This window comes from Tachypleus tridentatus, chromosome 1 (genome assembly GCF_004210375.1).
Source record: "Tachypleus tridentatus isolate NWPU-2018 chromosome 1, ASM421037v1, whole genome shotgun sequence".
Classification (NCBI taxonomy): domain Eukaryota; kingdom Metazoa; phylum Arthropoda; class Merostomata; order Xiphosura; family Limulidae; genus Tachypleus; species Tachypleus tridentatus.
In genome coordinates, this window is record NC_134825.1 from 32,835,521 (window position 1) to 32,858,751 (window position 23,231).

The 23,231-nt window shown below is 32.6% G+C and overlaps 1 protein-coding gene across 1 annotated transcript in view; it reads left to right on the plus strand.

The window, feature by feature from the left end:
* The window catches only part of LOC143245425 (uncharacterized), a 222,559-nt gene that overhangs the window by 73,189 nt on the left and 126,139 nt on the right, over window positions 1-23,231 (plus strand). Inside the window, exons 4-6 of the mRNA XM_076491775.1 lie at window positions 14,110-14,182; window positions 15,559-15,715; window positions 16,529-16,692. Of these exons, the coding sequence (XP_076347890.1) occupies window positions 14,110-14,182; window positions 15,559-15,715; window positions 16,529-16,692 (394 nt within the window). The remainder of the gene's footprint in view (window positions 1-14,109; window positions 14,183-15,558; window positions 15,716-16,528; window positions 16,693-23,231) is intronic.

The window sequence follows — 23,231 nt, forward strand, 5'->3', positions numbered from 1 at the left end:
ATTTACATTTTATTTTTATACGAAAATACCAAACTTAGTTTGACAATTTTTATTACAATATACACTCAAAATTATAATTATACGTCGTATTAAATTGTAACCTATGACAATATTGAGGATAAGCTGAAATTTTCTGACATTAGTTGCGATAATGCTTCAGTTATTGATAAGTTGCAAATATAATGTTTCAAATAATTAATTTTAATTTGGTGGGAAAGGAAACGAAAAAATAGATAAATAAATAAATAAACGCAACATATATTTGAAAAAAAAAAAAGACTGCAACCACGAAACAAATATCCAACACCGAAGCACAAATACTAGGGTGGATCATTATTTAATATACTCTACTTTTTTGAAGTACTAGCAAAAGTAAAACCAAAATTGTATTAAGAGTACGTCTACCCGGTTTAACCTCAACTTCGCCGACTTCACATGCTTAGAACAAAAGAGATATAGAGCACGTGGATACTCAAACCTATAACAACCCACATCTATTTACAGCCAGAAGTGATGCACTACAAAAACAAAAGCTAGATAGATAATATTTACCATATCACGTACGAATAGGAGAGACTGCTAAACTGCCTTTTAAGTCAGCATTCCAGCACAAATACGATATTTGGACATAAATACCAAGATAGCAAAGTATCCTTACACTAAGCACAACCAATATTATTAGAATAGCTTCCATCGTCAGCCCTTATATAATGAATCTTTACTGGTTGTAAAAGAAATTCACACAGTAGTATATCTTACACAGGGAAGGTTGTACAACTACGTTAGTCCATCTGTATAAGACATAAAATTGTTCAAATAAATAATTCTGATTATTTCACCTCTAATGAATTTTAGAAAATATTTTATTGTGTGTGTGTGTACATATATATGTCATTATATTTTCATGTTTATGTCAACATTTTTATTTATTTGTTAGAAAATAAGTTAAAATATTTAATTAAGGTTTTTCATCAAAGACATTAAACATAAGTTTTTGTATTAATGCATTCGTGTTAAATACTAAAAATTTTGCAAAATGTAAGAAGTTGTGAACGCATTTATTAATGCATTACTATGTGGAAAGAAAACTCCATTTATTTGAAAAGTGAAATAATTTCTTTTATTATATAATATTTAATATTTTACTGCTACAGTTATTAATTACCTCAATATTTAATTCTAAATAATGTTCTTTATACTGAGGTGCTCTCAGTCTGTATAACTGCATGGTAAGTGTTGCAAATATAATTATTACAGGATTATCAGTACTAATTAAGTCATCAATATTTAAATATAAAAGAATAATTCGTTTTTAAAAATTATTTACCAATTTATTTTCATTGTAATAAAGTCTTAAATTAGCAACACAACTTGGATAATTAAACCGTATCGGTACACTTACTATTTCCTTATAAATTTGCTTTTCAAAATTAATATAATTAATTTTTAAACAAAAACCGAATATGTTGTTCGTATCATCCAAGTAAGAGTTTGAATTTTTACTTTTATTAAAATGTCAATAAACTTATGTATTGAAAAAAATTATCACCAATATCAATTAGTATATTAATTAAAATAGTGTAAATAATATATTGAAATCGTATGCTTAAACTGTGTCTGCTGATGTTGCTTTGTCTAAAGTTTCGGAGGCTTTTAACGCAGGTTCATTATATATTTATTCTAGTTGAACTAACTATGAAGTACACAAAGATTATTATACAGTAAGTGTCGGTGACTTGCTGGCGATAAATTCAAAAATCAATGAACAGCACTCACTCTACTTGTTTTCAGAATAATATATACACTGCTGGCCAAAATCTTATGGCCAATGAAGATAAAGAAAAATATGTATTTTGCGTTGTTAGACTTAACCACTTATTTGAATGAGCTTCGAAATATGAAAATAAGAAAAGGGAAAATAAAAAAAAAAAAAATTAACATTTAATAGGGAAAATGTTAACACTATGAAATTAGTCTAAATACTAGTTGATTAAAAGTTTAAAACCATAATGAAACGAAGCGTTAATCGGTAAACACGTAACAAAATTTAGTCATTTGTGTTCAAGCATAAGCGTTGTCAAAATCTCCCACTGACATTCTCCTGTGTTACATTGGGTAAAACATGACAAAGGCTAAAAAGTTGACAGAGTTTGAACGTGGCAGAATTGTCGAGCTGCAAAAGCAAGGTCTTTCTAAATGTGTCATCGCTGGTGAGATTGGGCGTAGTAAAACTGCTTTTGCAAATTTCTTAGAAGACCCTGATGGATATGGAACGAGAATTTCTAGTGGTCGGCCCAAGAAAATTTCGCCGGCGTTGAGCAGGAGGATTTGACGGGTCGTCCGGCAAGACACCAACCCATCGTCGAACCAGATTAAGGCCCTTACGGACGCAGAATGCAGCTCAAGAACAATAAGACGACATCTACGAGAGAAAGGCTTTAAAAACCGTAAACGTCTTCAAAGGCCACGCCTCCTTCCACACCACAAAACAGCTTGGTTAAACTTTGCTGAGAAGCGCCAAACATGAGACATAGACAAGTGGACGAAGGTTTTGTTCTATGTTGAGAAAAAAATTTAACCAGAATAGTCCAGATGGTTTTCAACGTTACTGACTCGGAAAGAATATTCCACCGGAGACATTTTCTACATGTAACAGTGGAGGAGGTTCCTTCATGATCTGGGATGCTTTCTCCTTCCATGGAACAACAGAGATTTAGGTTATACAGGGGCGTCAAACAGCAGCTGGATACATTGGAATGTTGGAGAGAGCATCCTTATTGACTGAAGGCCCTCGCTTGTGTGGAAATGACTGGATCTTTCAACAGGACAATGCTGCAATCCACAATACCCGCAGGACAAAGGACTTTTCATGTCAAATAACGTGATTCTTTTGGACCATCCAGCGTGCTCGCTCGAACTGAACTCCAGTTAAAATGTTTGGGGGTGGATGGCAAAAGATGTCTGTAGAAATGGACGTCAATTCCAAATAGTGCATGATATTCGTGAAGCCATCTTCACCACTTGGAATAACATTACAGCCAGCCTTCTGCAAACGCTTATATCGACCAAGCCAAAGCGAATGTTTGAAGTTATTCGCAATGACGGCCGTGCAACTCACTGCTGAGACCTCTTGTTGGACATTTCCTACCCTGTTTAGGACTTCTTTTTAGTTTGGTCTTAAACTTTTGACCAGCTAGTATTTAGGCTAATTTCATAGTGTTCACATTTTCCCTATTAAATGCTAAAAAAAAGTTTTGTTTTATTTTCTCTTTTCTTATTTTCATCATTTGAAGCTCTACACAAATAAGTCGTTGAGTCTAACAACACAAAATGCATATTTTTTCTTTATGTTTATTGGTCTTAAGATTTTGGCCAGCAGTGTATAGTATATACATATTTATTCGGAACTAGATAAACCTATATACAACAAATTCTTTAAACTTCAAAGATCACAGGATATCATAAATATTATATAGGTCTCTTCTTATTGTCAACAATCTACTAAGGCCAATTCAGATGCAGTGGAATTTTAGTTGACAAGCCGAATTATTTTCTCTATTACTATTGCCAAGCTTTCTGAGTATATTTTACTTACGTTTCATTGAGCTACCACAATTATATTTTATACTTTTAAATTCTTCTGCTCTATTTTCATTTATAAGCTTACTTCGAATAAAAGACTTAATTACTTTGGAATTCTCTTTGACGAAGTAAGTTATTCTTCTTATTTCGTTTCAACAACCTTAGTCTCACTCTGCATCAGTCATTGAGGCTATATTAATTGTTAGGCCTTTCTTCTTTTACCACTCATCTCACACTATTTATACGTTTATTAGTTAATTATCTGCTCGCTATGTCTTCGATATCTATGAATTTCACATGACGTTCTATAATCTTTACTTCGATGGATTATAAACGTAACTTACGACTCTTACCATGACACGTACTTAAACCTATCATAAAATTTACTTTAAAATAATCGCTTCTATCTCCTTTGTTATGAATAAAATTAAAAGGTAAACTATGCACTCATAGAATAAATACAATGAACAGTATTTTATATAAGAGAATTTATGTTTTCTTCTAATTTTTCTTTCTATATTTTTTGTCAAACTAAAGTATTTACCACTACAAAATGTTCCTGCTTACATTTATTAACATAGTACCATTACAGTTTTGATTCAAAACTATAAGGATATAAAGTTTTATATTTAATAATGTTAATAATTTTGTGATCTGTTTTTTTAATTAACGATTTCTCAAATTGTAATCACTAGGAAGGAGTTCTAAAATGTTCTAATTTAACCACATTAATGTTACTGTGAGATCAATGTAGATTCATGTAAGTGTGACAAGGATTAGAAATTTGTCTTACATATTTCGTATAACGTGTACCACACATTAATAATAAAATTACGGTTCTTGTATTATAAAGGAGTAGTTACATGTCATTGGATGAAACAAACAAAGAGAAAGACATTTGAAGCATTGTGTTCTATCATTTATTTTATAACATTTGTAGCCAGAACAAAAGACAGCTAGTAAGGCTGAATATAGTTTACAACGATAGATATTTTGTGCCCTTAAATTAAATAAAGATAAAAAATACGTACGTAAATTAATACAGCAACATACATCCTTTATTAATACTAATTATTTAAGTATGCCACAATTGTTCAAACAGATTGCACTCAAACGAAGGTTAGAGTAAATGTGCACAGTATATTTAAACTTTAGATAAAATAGTTTAATTTTGAAAAGATAGAAAAGAATAAATAAATAAATAATTACAAAAATCTTCCCCAGTAGTACATCGGTATGTCTACGGATTTACAACGCTAAAATAAGGGGTTCGATTCTCCTCGGTGGGCTCGACAGATGGCCTACTATAGCTTGCTATAAGAAAACCGCACACAAAAAAACGACAAAATAAAAGCAGAACCACAAAAAATGTCTAAAATTGGAGTAGAAATAATGTAGCAGATTATACGTAACGTGTCGTCGTTGTTGTTGATTTTTGTTTTGAAGTACTGGCGGAAGTAAGATCCAAATTACATTGTGAGCATACCGTCTATTAAGATTAACTCCAAATTCGTCGGGCTTACAAGAAAATGAAAAAAAAAACTAGTTTGTTTTTGAATTTCCCGCAAAGCTACACTAGGGCTATCTGCGCTAGCCGTCCTTAATTTTGCAGTGTAAGACTAGAGGGATACTCTTGGGATACTCTTTCACGAACGAATAGTGGGGTTGACCGTCGCATTATAACGCATTCATGGCTGAAAGGGCGAACATGTTTGGTGCGACAGAGACTCGAACCCACGACCCTCGGATTATGAGTCAAACGCCTTAACGCACCTGGCCATGCCGAGAAAAAAAAAACAACAGTAGATGTGAGTGAAGGATAGGAGCTGGGATGTTGAGCTTAATATACTAGTACCTGAACATCTTCGTATGTTTTGTTCAACCATTGTACTGGGGTCTGAAATGCTAACTTCAAGAAGTGCTTTGCTTCTTACTTTATTTATTTTATTGTTTGTGAGTTTCTGGATGTAGGTAGTGAAAGCTGGTAAAGATGTGAAACGTTGAGGGCTTGCGCAATCACAACTGTTTGTTGTTGGTTTGTGTTGTTGTTTTTTTTTTTTTCTGTTAAGCATGTGAGGCCGAAGTAATTCGAGTCAAACCAAATGGATGGTGTATCCCCAGTGCAATTTGTTGTTCGCGCAAGTGCATCTTCCCCTGGGCAAACATCGAAATAATGAGACACATTTAAAATGTAATCGCAGATGAATGTAATTTTCAAAGTGGTATAAAGTAAATGTAAAAAAAAACTGAACGTGAGTTCAGTCAGAAATTGTATGAACAGGGTCAAAGTAAACACGTGTGCAGACATATAAAGTATAAAGGGCACTTTGCCTCTTTTTTTCTTGATCAACCTCAGTTTAATGATACATTATGAATAGTGCTCGGCATGGCCAAGTGATTAAGGCGCTGGACTCATAAACTAAGGGTTCAAATCTCAGTCACACCAAACATGATCGTCTTTTCAGCCATGAGGGCGCTATAATGTGACGGTCATTCCCACTATTCGTTGGTAAAAAAGTAGCCCAAGAGTCGGTGGTGAGTAGTGATGACTAACTGTCTTCCTTCTAATTTTACACTGCTCAATTAGGGATGGCTAGCGCAGACAGCCCTCGGGTAACTTTTCAAAAACAAATAAACAAACATCATGAACACCTGATATTGTTGTTTTGAATTAAGCACAAAGCTACACCATGGACTCTGCCCACTACGGGTATCGAAACTGCGTTTTTAGTGTTGTAAGTCCACAGACATTCCGCTGAGCCAATGGGGGTCGAACAGCTCATCCTTTTTCTACTCATACGATATCTTGTGTATTTTTTATCATAACTACAAATTAACAGTTAGAATGTAGATGTTTTTGTATAAAACATTCTGTAAGAGCACTTCAAGATACCATTATCAATGTTGTTTTTTCAGGTTCTTTTAGATTATTTAGTAGAGAAAAAATAAAATATGATTTTCTTTTATTAATAACGAAAGAGCTTTATTTCATGAATTTCAAGTTCTACAAGTTAATTTCATTCATGTTCGTTGATGTTATTAAGTTCACAGTAGACACTAACACATAAATTGTATTTACTTACTTAATCTCGCGCTCAGCCCGTGAATCTAAAATTCCCTGGTTCATGTCCCGTTACTGCCAAAACTAATTGCCTCCACACTTTATGGTCATGGGTGCATTATAAACGGGACGGTTAAATTCTACTGAAGGGTCTGAAAAAGGTGACCCAACTGTTGGCAGTGAGTGATGTTCTCTACCTGCCTCTCTTCTAGTCTATCTAATTAGGAACAGTTAGTGCAAATAGCCCTAAAGCCTTCATGTTTCTTTGCTCAAAGTTCAACAAATAGACTCTCGCTCTACAAAGTGCAAAATGTATCCTTTATTATTTTCTCAAAATACAAATCAAGTAATCACACAACCTAGATAACTAGCTGAATAACAAACTAAATCAAATAATGTCTTACTGCATTGATCAATAATCATCTATCATCTACTTTAACTAACCCAAATCACATTTCATACGCATTTCAAATGGTTACATTCCTGAAAAGTAACAATATAAGTTTCTAGAACTGTATATGTGTGTTAAAAACATAGCCTACAATAAGGTATCCTAATTAAAATATCTTTGAAAATTTTAATACATATAGAAAAAAAATGTCCTCCGCTTGTACGGCGGATTTACAACGCTAAAATTAGGGGTTCGTTTCCCCTCGGTGGACTCAGCAGAAAGCCCGATGAGGCTTTGCTGTAATAAACACACACACACACACACACATAAAAAAGATTAGTGTATTAAATACAAATCTTCATACTTAGTAATATTTTGAATTAAAAGCATTAACTACCATAAATATAAACATTACTATCATTAAATCACGAACAGAATATATAAAACTTAAAGTAAGTTTTGTTTTGGCAAAAAAATGTTCTTTCTTTACTTATTCACTGCCTTTTTCATCAAACTGCTTTCATGGCTTTCTTTTTTTGTGCTCTATGACACAAAAGTAAGATGACTCTCATCCTTTTTTTTACCCTCTTTTCTCTTGTCACTGTGTCAGTTTTCTTCAGTTAGATGGTCGATAAAATCCATTCGTAAATCTATTTCTGGTTGTAGATATCTTGAAAAATGGTTTAGACAGGAAACTCGAGATCTTCCTCAGGTTGATTTACCTCTGGCAAAGTATTTTATGAAGTTAATCAGTCTGACATTATTTCAGTGATGATCATGTCATGATAGATTGCCTCTTTACTGGACTATCTGTTATTTTGGACGCTATAAAACACATCATTGATTCTTTTGACCAATGCATAAGACACTTCCCAACATGTATTTAACTTTGGACATAGTTCTCTCTTCTGTAGTAAATTATACAACCATGCCATTTTGTTTTGATTATATACAATCTTATCAGTATTTTAAACAAAGTGAGCTTTCATCTTATCACTGATTACTTTTTGTTTTTCTTTCTAGGGGTTAGTAAGGTAAGATATAAATGGTATTCGTTAATCACACGGCACTGTGTAATGCTGCTGGGTTTGGTCTTCAGAGTATGAATACAGTATATCCAAAAACAAATTTCAATCCTCTTTCAAATATCAGTACTGCTCATGTTTTGCCAGTAGCTTCATGTGGGTATAAGTAAAAAATTCTTCATTACGCTCGCTTAAAGGGGAAACTGGTGTAAGTATGTATTGTTGTATATTCATGAAATTCTGTCTGTAGAAAGATGAATAATTATATTCCTGGTTATCTTGACTTCAAGTAATTGACATATCTTGACATACCTCTTCAAATAAGGCTGAATAATTGTTTATTTCTTGATCCCAATGAAGTTTCATGGACATCTCTAGTCTTGAGACAACTGAAGAAGTATTTATTTCCGAGTTGTCTCCCTGTATACAAAACTCTTTTTTTTTTTAATGTTCATTGTCTTGATATATAGTGCTTGTAAAAATTCACTCTTCACTTCACTTACAATTAAGTTTAACTTCTCTACGATCAATTGTTCCAGTACTTTCCTTATTCCAATACAAGCACCACTGAAAATCTTCCCGTAAATAAGTATTTTATTTGAGTAAATCATTACAACGTTCCAGGGTAGTCCAGTAAGAACACATTCAACTTGCCATTGAAATGTTGAAGGTACACTATGTATTCCAAATGGCAACATAACAAACTATCACGGCTCATTTCTTGCAGTAAAGGTGTATTTTATTTAGTTAGTTTGCTAATTTCCATTTGCCACTATATACTCTGTATATTTAACATTGAATACCATTTTATCAGGATGAAGCGGCTAAAGTAGAGCCAATCCTTGGAAATAACTAATAATCCTTCTTTTTGGCTTCATTTTCTATCCAATAATCTCCATAAAACAGAATGAATCTGTTATTATTATTCAGAAATACAACTGAATGGCAAAGGAACAAGTACTCAGTTGAGGGAATGCTTTGTTTGTTCATGGTTCCTATTTCTTTCAGCCTGTTTTCTTTCAAGTGGTAATCGTCTGGTTAACTGACATATTGGGGCTGAATAGCTTATAAGCTATTTTATTTGCTAGGCCTACGTCAGTATTTACATTAGAGAATGTTATATTGGTATTCCTTTAGCACCTAATCGAATATGTAGCGTTGACGTTTAAAACGTTCACTACTTCATTCATGCAGCCGTAAGTGAAGTCCTAAACTTTCATACGTGAAGGTTTAACATCAGACTTCCCACATCTCGTTTATGAAGTCCTTAGTTCTATCATTCTTTGACGTGAAAGTACAGTTTGCATGGCGTTATATTTTACGAATTTTTATAAGGAACGCGCTCTGATATAATAGTTTGTTGAGTTCCTGGCCCTGATGATGATATCGTTGGTACTTAGATCCACGAAAGAAACTTCATCTAAGCATTTCAAGAACAATCTGGATTTTATTGTTTTACTACGGATAAAAAATTGGTATAAAATTGTCACTTATCAGGATAAATATTTCATTACTTCGTGTATTATAAGACACCTCCATGCTGTCACTGAAAAGTTCAGTTGTTTGTGTTTTATATTTTAAGTTGTGGTTACAGTCTCTAAGAATATTTGAAAAAAAAGTTTAATCTTGCAACCAGGTTGCTGCACGAAGTCAATTACCAATCAGTATTCTTCATCTGTACTAACAACTGTTGTATAAAGAAGATTCCCACAGTAAGAGTGATCTTGAAGATCGCTTGCTATTTCTATAAAGTAATGCAATTGCTCAACCAATGAAAACAATTTCCAACCATTCATTACAAGGTAAGATATCGAACAATGGGAACCCTTGAAGCAGTTTCGAATGACATGTTGAGACTTTTCCATTAAAGAATACATTAACACGTGGACTAGTTCCTATAAATGTGAACTCTTTATCTTACTTAGAGAAGATGGAGTATTCTTAGCTAATATTTCGCACCTTAAATCCAGCTAATTCCTGTTTCTGGTTATTTATTTGATTTGGCTTTAGAACTCATTCTCAGAGCACAGTCACCTTACCTTGAAGTCCCCTACTGGTACAGCAGTAAGTCTACGGATTTACAAGGCTAAAATCAGAGGTTCGATTCCTCTCAGTGGACTCAGCAGATAGCCCGATATGGCTCTGTCATAAGAAAACACACACACACGCCTTGACTTGAAAAAAATTATTAATTTATTACACACTTGACAATAACGTCCAGGTTTTATATAATTATATCAGGTCTCCTTTTCTCTCACTCCTTCGAGTTGTTTCCAGTTCATTGTTATAAGCCATTTTCAATTTTTGAAACACCAACTGTCCTGTAGGCTACTTCTTTCAATTTTAGTTAACAGTTGCCTAATTAATCCCTATACATTCCTTGGGACTCAGCACATGAAACAAAACAAAAACTCATACTATGAAACCAAATAAACACAGCCATAAAACTATGCTCGCAAGATAAAATTAACAACGAATTAGACAAAATAAAACAATACTTTGTCAATATCAATGATTTTCCTCTACAATCCGTATAAAACATTATACGCACACACCTAGACAAAAAGCAAAATCAACTAACAAAAGTAAATATACCCCACGAATTAAAAACTCACGAAACCATATACTGCTGCATACCATATATTCCCGACATCAGCAGAAAAATAACCAACATTTGGCAAAAACTAGTAGCAAAATATGACATTCCAGTTAATACCAAATTTATTCAAAAACTAGGCAAAAACTACACTGACAAACACCACACCAACATTATTTATAAAATACAATGTGTAACTGCCACGATTTCTACATTGGAGAAATAAGAAGAAAAATGCAAACCAAATTCAAAGAACACAAAAGGTCATCTTCACGCGTTTTCGAACACTGCAAATCAAATAAACACAACATAACCATAGAAAACACTCAAATACTAAATAAAGAAACAAGCAGAAGCAAACGCAAAATTAAAGAAGCCTTACTTATACAACAACTCAAGCAATACAAAGGACCGCCTTTATACCTATATTAATAAATAAAATCAAAATTTAAGTACGCCCTCTACATTCTTACACTCAGTTACACAACCCCTTTCAAACATGTGGTCAGCTATCGGTCAGTTACCCTCTTTCTTTCTTTGTGAACTTGACGGTGACCGAAGAAGGTCGAAACGTTGTTCGCTCCTCTACATACAAAAATTTTCTCAACCCAAACCAGTTGTTTTTATATATGTATTGATTCTAATTTAGAATAGCTTGTTTGTTTGTTTGTTTTGGAATTTCGCACAAAGCTACTCGAGGGCTATCTGTGCTAGCCGTCCCTAATTTAGCAGTGTAAGACTAGAGGGAAGGTAGCTAGTCATCACCACTCACCACCAACTCTTGGGCTACTCTTTTACCAACGAATAGTGGGATTGACCGTCACATTATACACCCCCACGGCTGGGAGGGCGAGCATGTTTAGCACGACGCTTTAGAATAGCACAGCAACTGAAACAATACATTATTTTATGGGAATATGTCGTGAAGAAAAGCTCTGTAACAGCTTTGTGTGAAAAGTCGTATAATATGACATATGTGAAGCTAGGGAACTGAATTTGTTTTATTTGTATAACAACATATTGTTATTTTAGGTGTGGCCTTTCTTAATGGAAGGCGGTGTCAACTAAGCTTGTCCTCAACCGTATTATAAAGAATTAATTTTCTCCAACATTATCAGTTTTGATGTATGTTCTAATGAAGTTTCCTCTTCAAAGTTAACCTACAAATCCGACTTTTTATTAATCCGACTTTCTCTATCACTAATGCTTCGAATAATAAGTGAAGTTTAATAAAATATAAGTCTCATAGGCCTAAATATCATTAATTAAGAAACGTTAAAAGTTCAACCCTTGCAGTAAACTCGTAGGATTGGTTTATTGTCGATCGTTCGTAAGAAGCAGCGCCGCCTTTTAAAAGTAGAAATAACCAGTTTTCCTAAAAATTGTTTATTACTTGCGATATATATTTGATTTCTTGATCAACTTTATTATATATTGTGATAATACGCTAGTGTAAGGTGCTTATTTACTATACATCTACCAGTAATATCTTTCCAACTTCGATACACAGATTGAAATTTGCATGCATCAAAATAATTATTTTTTTTTTGCAAAATGTGAAATATTAAGGGCACTGCACATCTAAATTTATAGAATAATTAATTTATAGAATAATTACAATATTAAAACATTTTTAAAGTTCCGTACTTTGATAACGTTATGGGGAGATAAAAAGGGAAAGTTCAAATGTTGATATTTCTCGAAGATTTCCCCAAATAATACTATAGTATGCAAGAAACAGTAAAATAGTGTTAGAGACTTAACGAATAAGTAACTCCACACGTTCATACTGTATATGTTGTCAGATTACTCTCGAGTAATTGTCAATTGACCTTTCTGCATGTTATTTCATCTGTACGTACATTAGTCGGCACAACTGTATATAACCACACTGCATTACTTAAGACTTTCGAGATCATATTGTTTGTGTGTAAAGAATTAATATTCAGGAAGATGTGGTTGTGCTTCTCACATGAGGAACGAACTGATTGGAAATAGTAAATTTGTACAGTTCTCAATTAAACTAAGATTAGTGTGCTTATATGTATATATATGTGTGTGTGTGGTTCTGTCTACAAATTTCCCGAACCTTTGAGACTTCACGTGGTAATTATATCACATTCAATGGTGCATTCCTGTGGGGTCACAAGGGAATGTTGAGCATCAGTCACCTACTTCAAATACTGATTGTCTTCATACCCATTTGATAGATAAGATTGATCGATTGGATCTATTGAATTGTATCATCTTTATACTATGGAAAGTTTTACATAAAATCAAGTTTTTACCATAAAATAAATCTCTCTGACTTTACCAATAATACACTGCTAATTTAGAAAATATAATTGAAGCAAAAATTTTCTGGATTTCTAATTAATTAATAAACACGGTAACCATGTTAAACAACCAATCGATAATTAGCTGTTCTGATCACATCCAGTCTAGAGCTCTGTAGCAGGCAATACAAATATATAAATATTTAAATGCTTGGTCCACAAGAAAATATTATTGAAATTTTTGTTGATATTATAGCATTTCTATAGATTGAAAGAGTAAAATTAAGAACATATAAGTTTCAACAAATGTTTCACAAAAATGCTTGCCATACTGATAATAAGAAATAATAAACAAGTACAAATACATAAGCATAATTATACATATTAGTTTAAAACTCAATATATTATTTGTTTTCTGTTTAAATCATACCTCATCTTCGATATTTCAATATTTATTTATAATACCTATAATATTCTTTTCCTATACTTTTTAATGTTTAATTTTCATGTAAAATTAAGGAGTAATTTTAGAAATGAAGAAAGCTAACAATCAGCACCCATAGCTACTCACGGAATCCTTCCCCAGAATGTTATGTTAAATTTCACTTTAAAGTTGGCCCGGCATGGCCAAGTGGTTAAGGCACTCGATTCGTAATCTAAGAGTCGCAGGTACGAATCCCCGTCATATCAAACATGCTTGCCCTTCTTTCGGCCGTGAGGGCGTTATACTGTGGCGGTGAATCCAACTATTCGTTGATAAAAGAGTAGCCCAAGAGTTGGTGGTGGGTGGTGATGACTAGCTGCCTTCCCCCTGGTCTTACACTGTGCTAAATTAAGGACGGCTAGCACAAATAGCCCTAGTGTAGCTTTGCGCAAAATTAAAAACAAACCAAACCACTTTAAAATTAGACCATGCGAAAGAATCTAAATCATCCATCTCTGGAGTAAAAGTTTTCAAATAATATTTCAATTCTAGACATCCCTATTTTAAAGTGGTAGACAAAAAAGAAAGTAGCTGTGCACACTCATGTTTCATACATTACATTGTGGTATAGAAATGTTAAGTTTAAGCTTCAAGTACTCATTTTTATTTCTATGTTAAAAGCAAGGGTTACAGTTGATTAATTCTCTTGTATGTTTTGACTTTGTGGACCTCACAAACATCACCTCTTTTCCAGGTGGAGAACTTGAACGTTTGTTTAACTTTCCTGGAGAATATCGGAGTAAATTTGGAAGGAGTGACAGCCAAAGGTGAGACTTTATTATATCATGTAATAACGGTTAGAATAAGTAACAAAATAAAAGACCTGTGGGAGTTGAAACAATATTATATGATGATTGTAGAAGAACTACAATAAAGAGCAAGATTGAGGAGCCGCCTATCCATGATTAAGTGGATCAGTAGGCGATGGGTGTGCCAAAACCTCTATATGTTATCATGCAGAGATCTTCAAGATTATATGACTCTGACTGTCTTCATAATTGATGGTATTTTTTTTCCAACATACAGTACATATTGTTTGAAATGTTAAATTATATAACTATTTTTTTAAGATTTTCCAAAAGAAACAATCCAGTGCGTGAGGCACCCAGCTCCAGATTCCTATCCGTTAACCAATGAATGGAATAAATATATAATATATATATATATATATACATAAACATACAACTAAAAACAAAAGCGTCATTGGCCAGAAATTGACGTAAAATACAGAAAGGTGAACCAATGAAACAGATTAAAGAAAATATTATTGCAGAAACTACTGATGGTATAATTGCAGAAAAATAAATCTGATATTGGTAATATCATGTCTCTCAAACTGTATATATATATATATATATATATACTGATAGGAATACCCAACCATCACCTATACTAAGAATTTTAAATCTCTCAAACTTATGTAACTATATAATAAACAATTAAAATCATTTCATAATTTCCTACCCTTTAGTTAGATGAAACGCAACATACCGTAATCATCCAGCTTCCAACCCTAAGACTTATCTACGTACATAATTTAGTTAAAGATACAAGATAACAAAGACAACTACTATTTAATACAAGTAAAGAAAAGTGGACCTAGTCTAACTACTTAAAGTTTGTCTTTTGAGGCCTAACTTGTGTTATAAATTTACCATAAAAAAGGAATTTTTATTTAAAAGATCACTTTTAAAAAGTGTGGCTATTTTTAAAGAAAATGTTGTGAAAAAGTTTATAAAGTCTAAAAACTTCTTTGCGCTCAAACTAATTATAAAAATTAATTAATCAGTTATAGTAATATATATATATATATTTCAGTTCTGTCTTGATTGATTTTCATATAATTCTAGTTTTAGCGACAACTGCTATGCTGATAAATCAAAGCCAACAAAAAAAAAGAATAATAATTTTAACATTTTTAACATTTATAAAAACATTAACAGACTTTATATTTATTATGCATCGAATTTACGAAATTGTCTGTTAGGTTTAGTTGCCTTCTATGACAGTGATGTTATTTACCGTTCATTTATATCAGAAGAACATGTATGTATTATTTACTGGTGAGGGAGATTTCTTGAGTAGTAATCGAAGTTGGTTAAAAACATAAATAATAAGTGATGTTTCTCCATTTTTCTTTTAGAAATTCGAAATGGGAATCTTAAACTTATTTTAGGACTTTTTTTCAACTTATCTCGATACAAACAAGCACAAAAGTTGTCAGTCGTGTCAATCAAACAAAATACTAAAGCTGCCCTCACGACTGTGGCGCCATCTACTACCATTGATATACTTTCCAAGTGAGTAATTTTAATTTAAATATTTTATCAATTTCAAAACGACATTGTTTACTAGTTTTTGTAGTTTTCAATAAAAGCAGATTACATTAGAGAAGTTCTGTGAAAATTGTATACACTCTGTTTAAAAATACAAAACGTAGCTTTAATGATGTTCCAAATACAAAAGATTCCGTATCAATGCATACTATTCTGTTTGACTTAAATGCAAATAATTATACATTACAATGAAACGAAAAATAAAGATTTCTAAATGTTTTCTAGGGCATTATACACTCTGAAAAAATAGGCTTAAGAATAAAGACTGATAACAAATAACTGAATATAAGATCTCCATTAATCGAAGAGAAAACTTAGTTCATGTTTACGAGACTCGCCATGACAATGTGGTTAAAGGCACTTGACTCGTAATCTGAAGGTCGTGGGTTCAAATCCTCGTCGCACGAAACATGCTTGCCCTTTCAGTCTTTGGAGCGTTATAATGTGACGGTCAATCCCACTATTCGTGGGTAGAAGAGTAGCCAAAGAGATGGCGGTGGGTGGTGATGACTAACTGCCTTCCCTCTTGTCTTAGACTGCTAAATTAGAGACGACTAATGCAGATAGCACTCGTGTAGCTTTACGCGAAATTCTTAACAAACCATATCAAAGTGATGTTTATGAAATATGGAGCTGTTTAAACCACAGGGAACAAGCACCATCCAGCTTTGCTAAAGTCACGTTTATGTTGGTTTAGTATTGGATAGGTTGGTTATAAATGGCATTTAAATTATTTACTTACATCGTTTAAAGTATTAACATTTTATTTTGTTCAAGGTTGCCTACAACCTACCAGGGGTACAACGGTCGTAATGCTGCAAACCCAAGCACAAAATACAGTTCAAACACTATTCCTATGACAACTACTGAAATTGTAACTCAAAAAAGTGGCCAAATGGAATGTACGACACAAAATGGAACTCAATCTGGAACCAGTATCGGTATGATTGGTTATTCTAACCTTTTAAACCAGGATTTTTAAATAATTGTTGGTAGCAACTTTTGCAAAGACACAAAAATATGTTTCGCAATATTCTAAATTTTAAAGATTTGAAATGTTTAGTTTGATAAAGATCTTGATAGGTATTTTATATTCGTATGAACATTAAGTTAGTAACATCATAACAGGAGTTATTCATGCTCTTTGATAGTATGAATAGCGTCTTAACTACTGTTGTATCTGTTCTTATTCTAGCCGGTCTCATGAGTATTGGACGAAAGGTTCATTGGCATTGGATATACAATATATGTTGTGTTGTGGACGTGTTGTTATATTAAGTTGAGGAATAATTCGTGAGCGTTTTAAAAAATTTCATTCAAGCATTACATGCAAGACTATACAATACTTCAATGCATGAACACATTACACCCAAAACATTTATTATGATACTTTATTTCATGTAATACCTAGGTATATAGCATGCATTGTTTTAAATGAAATTGCAAGAAATTAAATGCGAAAAGCAGATGGTGTCGGAAATGCTCGATTTTGTCCACTTGACATTCCATTTAATGAGCTGAAAATGAAAGCAAAAATTAAAGACACATGAAAATCAAACACACCATCTATTAGAGCAAAATATTATCTACCAAATGACATGAACTATTTTGCGAAAGCGTTTCATTTATGAATATATTTTTTTAACTTGAAAAAACGCTCACGAATTATTCCTCAACCCAATACATTCTTCTATATTTTCACCCGTACGTTTGTAGAACTGAATTCAAAAGCTGTTTGTCTAAAATCTATAACATACTATTTTTGTCATTTTTGATGAGGCACAGATACCAATGAATAATGTATTTGAGCAAGAGATGAAAGCACTCTTCTAAAGCACTCATCAACTCTCACTTTGTTATAGAAGTGCATTAATAGCAAATATCAATGTTGGGAAATATTTTATTTATATTAATTTTAACCTAGATCATACGAAAATGTATCAAATATAACCAGTATTTATTTCTTTAAAACACAGTTTGAATATTTTTTTAACAAGCAATCAAAGTTTATTTACACACACAAAACTAAACTTAAAAACGAAAAACGAAAGGTAATAGAGTAATTACCAATAAATTAAGACATATTGTTCTTCTGAAAAATAAAAGATGGTAGATTGAAAAGAAATTTAAAGTCTCTAAGGTTTGACTGAATTGTCTGACTTTAACATTTTTGTAAGTGCACGGATTCATTCCAAACAAAAATTTAAATCTAAGTTTTCACACTGGAACTCCTGTATGAGGTGCAAACGGATCTTACGGGTTCTCAGGAATGATAATACAGATTTAAATGAAATTTGACAATATTAATTTTTGTAAATTTTCAATTTTGTCCACCTTTCATATGGAGATCGAGAGAAGATGGGCGGCCCTCAGGATCGGCTACATGGATTCATTTGAAAATTAACAAAAACAAAGCAAAAGTTTGTTTTTGTTGTTGTTCTTTTTTTTTAGAATGAAATGTATGATTATTTTACGTAGTTGTTTTTTCTAGTTAATACACCACAATACTCAAATAAACTATTATTCATTACATTTGGCGAAAAATACGTTATCGGCAACCACGATGTTAAGACTTTGTTTATGTCCTTATCAAGAAGTAATAGCATAAAGACAAGTGGGGTATGAGGACTAAAGTTGAAGACTTACTGAAAGCTATGACAGTGCCAGAGTCATCACACGTGCCATTCAAACAAACAGTCTAAGCGACTAGCAAGTAAAGAATGTCTCTTGCTATGAGCTTTACTGTACTTACACTTCCTGTTTTAAGCGCCTATGCTGTCATATTCGTCAGAACGCTGCAGGAAGTTGTGTTTAGTTTAAAAAATAAATTCTTTAAACACTACTAAGTTGCTGCGTTGAAAAAGATCCAACTATAAAATACCAGTGTTACAGAAAATTACGTAGGTAAAGATGATTTATTAAATGATTTTATATTTCCTTTTCTTCCTTCAGAAAGAATGAACAAATATTTATTTTAAGAAATGTTACCAAAAACAATTAAGCGTGTGAAACCTGTGAACTAAGGTCATTGTAACTGTTTTTCTATTCCGTAAATCAAAACAGATTGTTATAGCCACTTATAAGTTTTCATTTTCATCACAGCTTGCAATGCATTTTATACCAAATTTTAAACTTACCCTTAAAGTCAGTGTTTCACTCTGTTTGTAAACAAATGAATCAAAAACATTTTACAAAGATGTAACTTAGAAAAGATTCCTGAAAATATAAAACATTTTATATAAAGTATCAAGTGTACAATAATGTAAAAGTTACACAATATGTTACAATAAGTTGCACAATATATTTGTGTGAGACGTATCAACAAAATAGAAACGAGGCCCGACATGGCCAGGTGGATAAGACTCGTAATCTGAGGGTCGCAGGTTCGAATGCTCGTCACACCCAACATGTTCACCCTTTCAGCCGTAAGGACGTTATAATGTTATGGTCAATCCCACTATTCGTCGGTAAAAGAGTAGCCCAAGAGTTGGCGGTGGGTGGTGATGACTAGCTGTCTTCCCTCTAGTCTTATACTGCTAACTTAGGGACGGCTAGCTCTCGAGTAGCTTTGCGCGAAATTAAAAAAAAAAACAAGAACAAACAGAAACAGTGAACGATTTCAGCCAAGCGTGCACTTACAGCTTTAACTTGGGTATCGTTAAATCATGTAATTGAAGTGGAATATATCGAATCAATATACTGATGTACCACTAAAACATGTAACTAAAGTAGACAGCAAATCGGTAAAATGATGTATCAATAAAACACGTAACTGAAGTGAACGGCAGATCTTCATGTCTGAAAGTTTTTACTCTATTCAAATACTAGCTAAATAGAAATGAAAATGAAACAAGTTGAAACAGAACCAGTAATAAAATAGCTTTCTTAATAAAGAACAGACATGTTTCAAGATCTTTATCATTAGTCGATGATAAAAAAAACAACAACACGAGATTCAAGAATATACGTAATTACCATCTATAATGATAAGAGCTTTTTCAAACAATGCATGTCTTGATATGAACAGTGTTAGGAATATCGATTACCAACTTCATATAAACATTTAAACTAGTGCTATGCAGGGGCGTAGATCCTGGGGGGATGGGGCATACATCCCTCCCTTCACTTTAGGTGGGGGGGTATGGTGCATACAATCATCCCCCCTACAATTTGGTCTGTTGAATTGTTTTATTGCGTCACAGGCCTACAAACTGTGTGTTTGTTCTTGTGATTCTCGTGTTTTTGTCAATCGAATTACATAATTATGCCTAGATGTAGGTTTTTTCAGAAGCTGAAATGTACATCTTTGATATAGGCGTGCTTCTAAGCTTTTCGATCTAAGCGATAGTTCGTAAGTATCAGTCAATAGGCCTAAGTATACATGCAAATATCATGGCAACAAGATTACTCTGTGACTGCATGTTTACAGCTTTCAGGTTCATGTAATCAGGGATTACCAACTTGCAAATTGAACAGTCCACATAAGTGGTTGCAAAAATCATCCCCTCCCCATCGGGTGTAAAAAATCTACGCCCCTGGTCCTATGCCAATCTCAAATTAAACATGGACTTAAGCCGAAATGAGTCTATGAAGTCACTTGCAAATGCTATCTGAACCAAATTGCAATAGATGCTTAAAATACTGAACAGTAGGTTTCTGTGTGAAATATACCATTAAAATAGTTAACATTTAAAAATCTGGAATTGTAAAATACTTAACGAAATCAATATGCTATGTTTTCCTTTAGCAGCTAGACGAAGCTTTGATTTAATTGATTAGAAACTATTTCCCCATGCACGTATATATATATATATATATATATATATATATAGAAATAGAAATTATTTAATGAAGGTCAACTTCAGCTTTATCTTAATAATCTCTAAACTAATAATGCTAACAATTATTGAGAATTATTGATAAAAAAATAAATTAATTAGACGTCTTAGGACTAAACTAATACAAAGTAACTTAAACGTTAATCTATACAATTTTATATAACATATTAACTAAAACTAGTTTATGGTACAAACAGTACAACGTATTACATTGACTTCAATCACCATTTAGGTACTGTCGTTGCTGATTATATTTTTTGTTCATAATGCTAGTAATATACCACAGGCTTAAGAGACAGGTTATTCATCTGAAATCCGCACACAAAATCACTATTGATAAATAGTCTTTATGTGTATTATTAGAGCTCAGACATATTTCACAAGGTATTTTAACATTATACTTTCAGTACGCTGAGATTTCCTGTGAGGTTAAAACACCATACTGCTGTTACATGAGACCGTAAAACCCTGGTATTTCTTGTTGTTGTAAAGCGTGGTTGGTAGGCAATACGGTCATCCAGTGTGGTTATTAGTTACTTTTGTTTTATTACTGAATACTTATTACTATTTTGTTTGTACGTGACGTTTAGTCTGCTAATCTGCTGATACAGGTTTGGTCTTGTTGGTGGTGTTTTTAAATTTTTGTTTGTGTTTTTCTTTACTGCAAAGCCATACTCTGTACACTGTGAATAATCAAACTTCGGATTTTGGCCTGGTAAATCGGTGGAGTTGACACTGACTCACCGAGGGACGTCGTATTGTTAAACATGCTAATGTGCCATCTATTTTCACTTGTCACTTGAAAATAATATTTGAATGTTTTCGCGAGAGCTTCTCAGGTTTTGTTCACATTCATGCAGGGTTGGCTGGGTGTGACATTAGTTAATTAGGTGTGCAAGATTTATTTTTTCTCTATTTTACTATTATCCACTTCACACAATATTATTTTATTATAACTTTAACTTTCGTATGTTGTTCTTCTCTGGCATCACCTACTATTCAAAGAAGAATCTTGCTTGTTTATTATGTTTGTTTTTCTCTTTCTCTAATATACTGGCATCCATACTCACAAGGAATGATTTAAATTGTGTTTTATTCTCCATTGGGTCTTATAATGATTTGGTTTGTATTAAATGTGATCGAATTGTATCGCTGCTTCTTTAATACTATTCTGGCTACTTAATGTTTTCATAATGACTTCGATTTTTACACTTTACATTGAAAAATAGGGTTGTTGTATCTAATTAATGTTGCATTTCTTTAATTTCTTGTTTTTTATTAAGTATATAATTTGTCCGTTGTTAAATAGGGTTATGTGATTTATTTTTATTAAGTGTATAATTTATCCGTTGTTAAATAGGGTTATGTAATTTATTTTTCTCTTCTCCTCTTCACATTTTCCATTTTTTATAGAGACTGATTTATGGGAACTGTTTAGCTTTCAGAGTATTGTCTCTTTACTTTTCTCTTGTCTTTTCCTCCGGTTGTTTGGCGCAGATAGCCTAGTTACTTTGCGCCAATAAACTCCAAACAATCAACAACGATTCATTCTGGAAACTAAGCAGTTTCTACCACCTGTCTTAACAATGTTGAAACGGTTTGATTTCTAGTCCAACTACTTACTAGTATATTTGGGTTGCTGTTGTTTGTTGTTAAACACAAAGCTACAAAAAAGATCATCTGTGTGCTGCCCACCACTGGCATCGAAACCAGGTTTCTAGTAGTATAAATCTGCAGACACACCGCTGTGACACTGAGGTATCTGTGGGTTTCTTGTAATCTTCTGCGATTATGTGCCTTGGTAATTAAACTATTTAGGTATGGAAGTTTATCTTATTAGATTTGTATTGTGAATTGTGTCTATGTACCTTTTGCTTTTAGATGGAACATGAATTCCATAAACTTTCTTTAATGTGTGACAATATTACAAATATATCGTTAACATACCTGAGTCAATCCATGTGATCAGAGCGGCTGTATTGCGAGTATTATTTCAGAAATGTTCCATGTAAAAGTAACATTAAACGATAAACTTATAAATTACTATGCACACTTGTGCTATACTAATACAAAAAGCTAATGTACATCAAATATCTTATTAGTTTGCTCGTGTTTTTTTACTTAACTTGAAAATGTTTAAACCAATACATTTAATGCCATATAAATTTGACAAAATATTATATAAGATCATTTTTACCTCTTCCTACTTCACTCGTTTACTTGCGTTTTACAATTTATGACGTAATGTAAATGCATTATAAACATTCAATTATTAAATTTAGATACATTTAGAATTGAAATCGAAATTTTAGTTTCTTTTGGAATTAAAAAAGTAATTCAAACAAGGTACAAATCATAATATTATATTGATATCTCTAAAATATTAATCTAAAGGTGCTGTTTCATTTATTGTATATGTAACTATACTTTAATAACCCTCTCGCAAACGGACACTTCAAAGTGAGCATGTCACGACTTTTTAAAGAGTTTGAATTAAACTACTTAATTATCATATTTTACAAATTACAGTTATTAAATCAAGTTGTAATATGATATAAGTTTTAAGTTCTTAATTGTATATGAAAACATAAAAAAAACATTCAATCTCCTCTAGTATGAGAATTTTAACATTTGCTATCTTG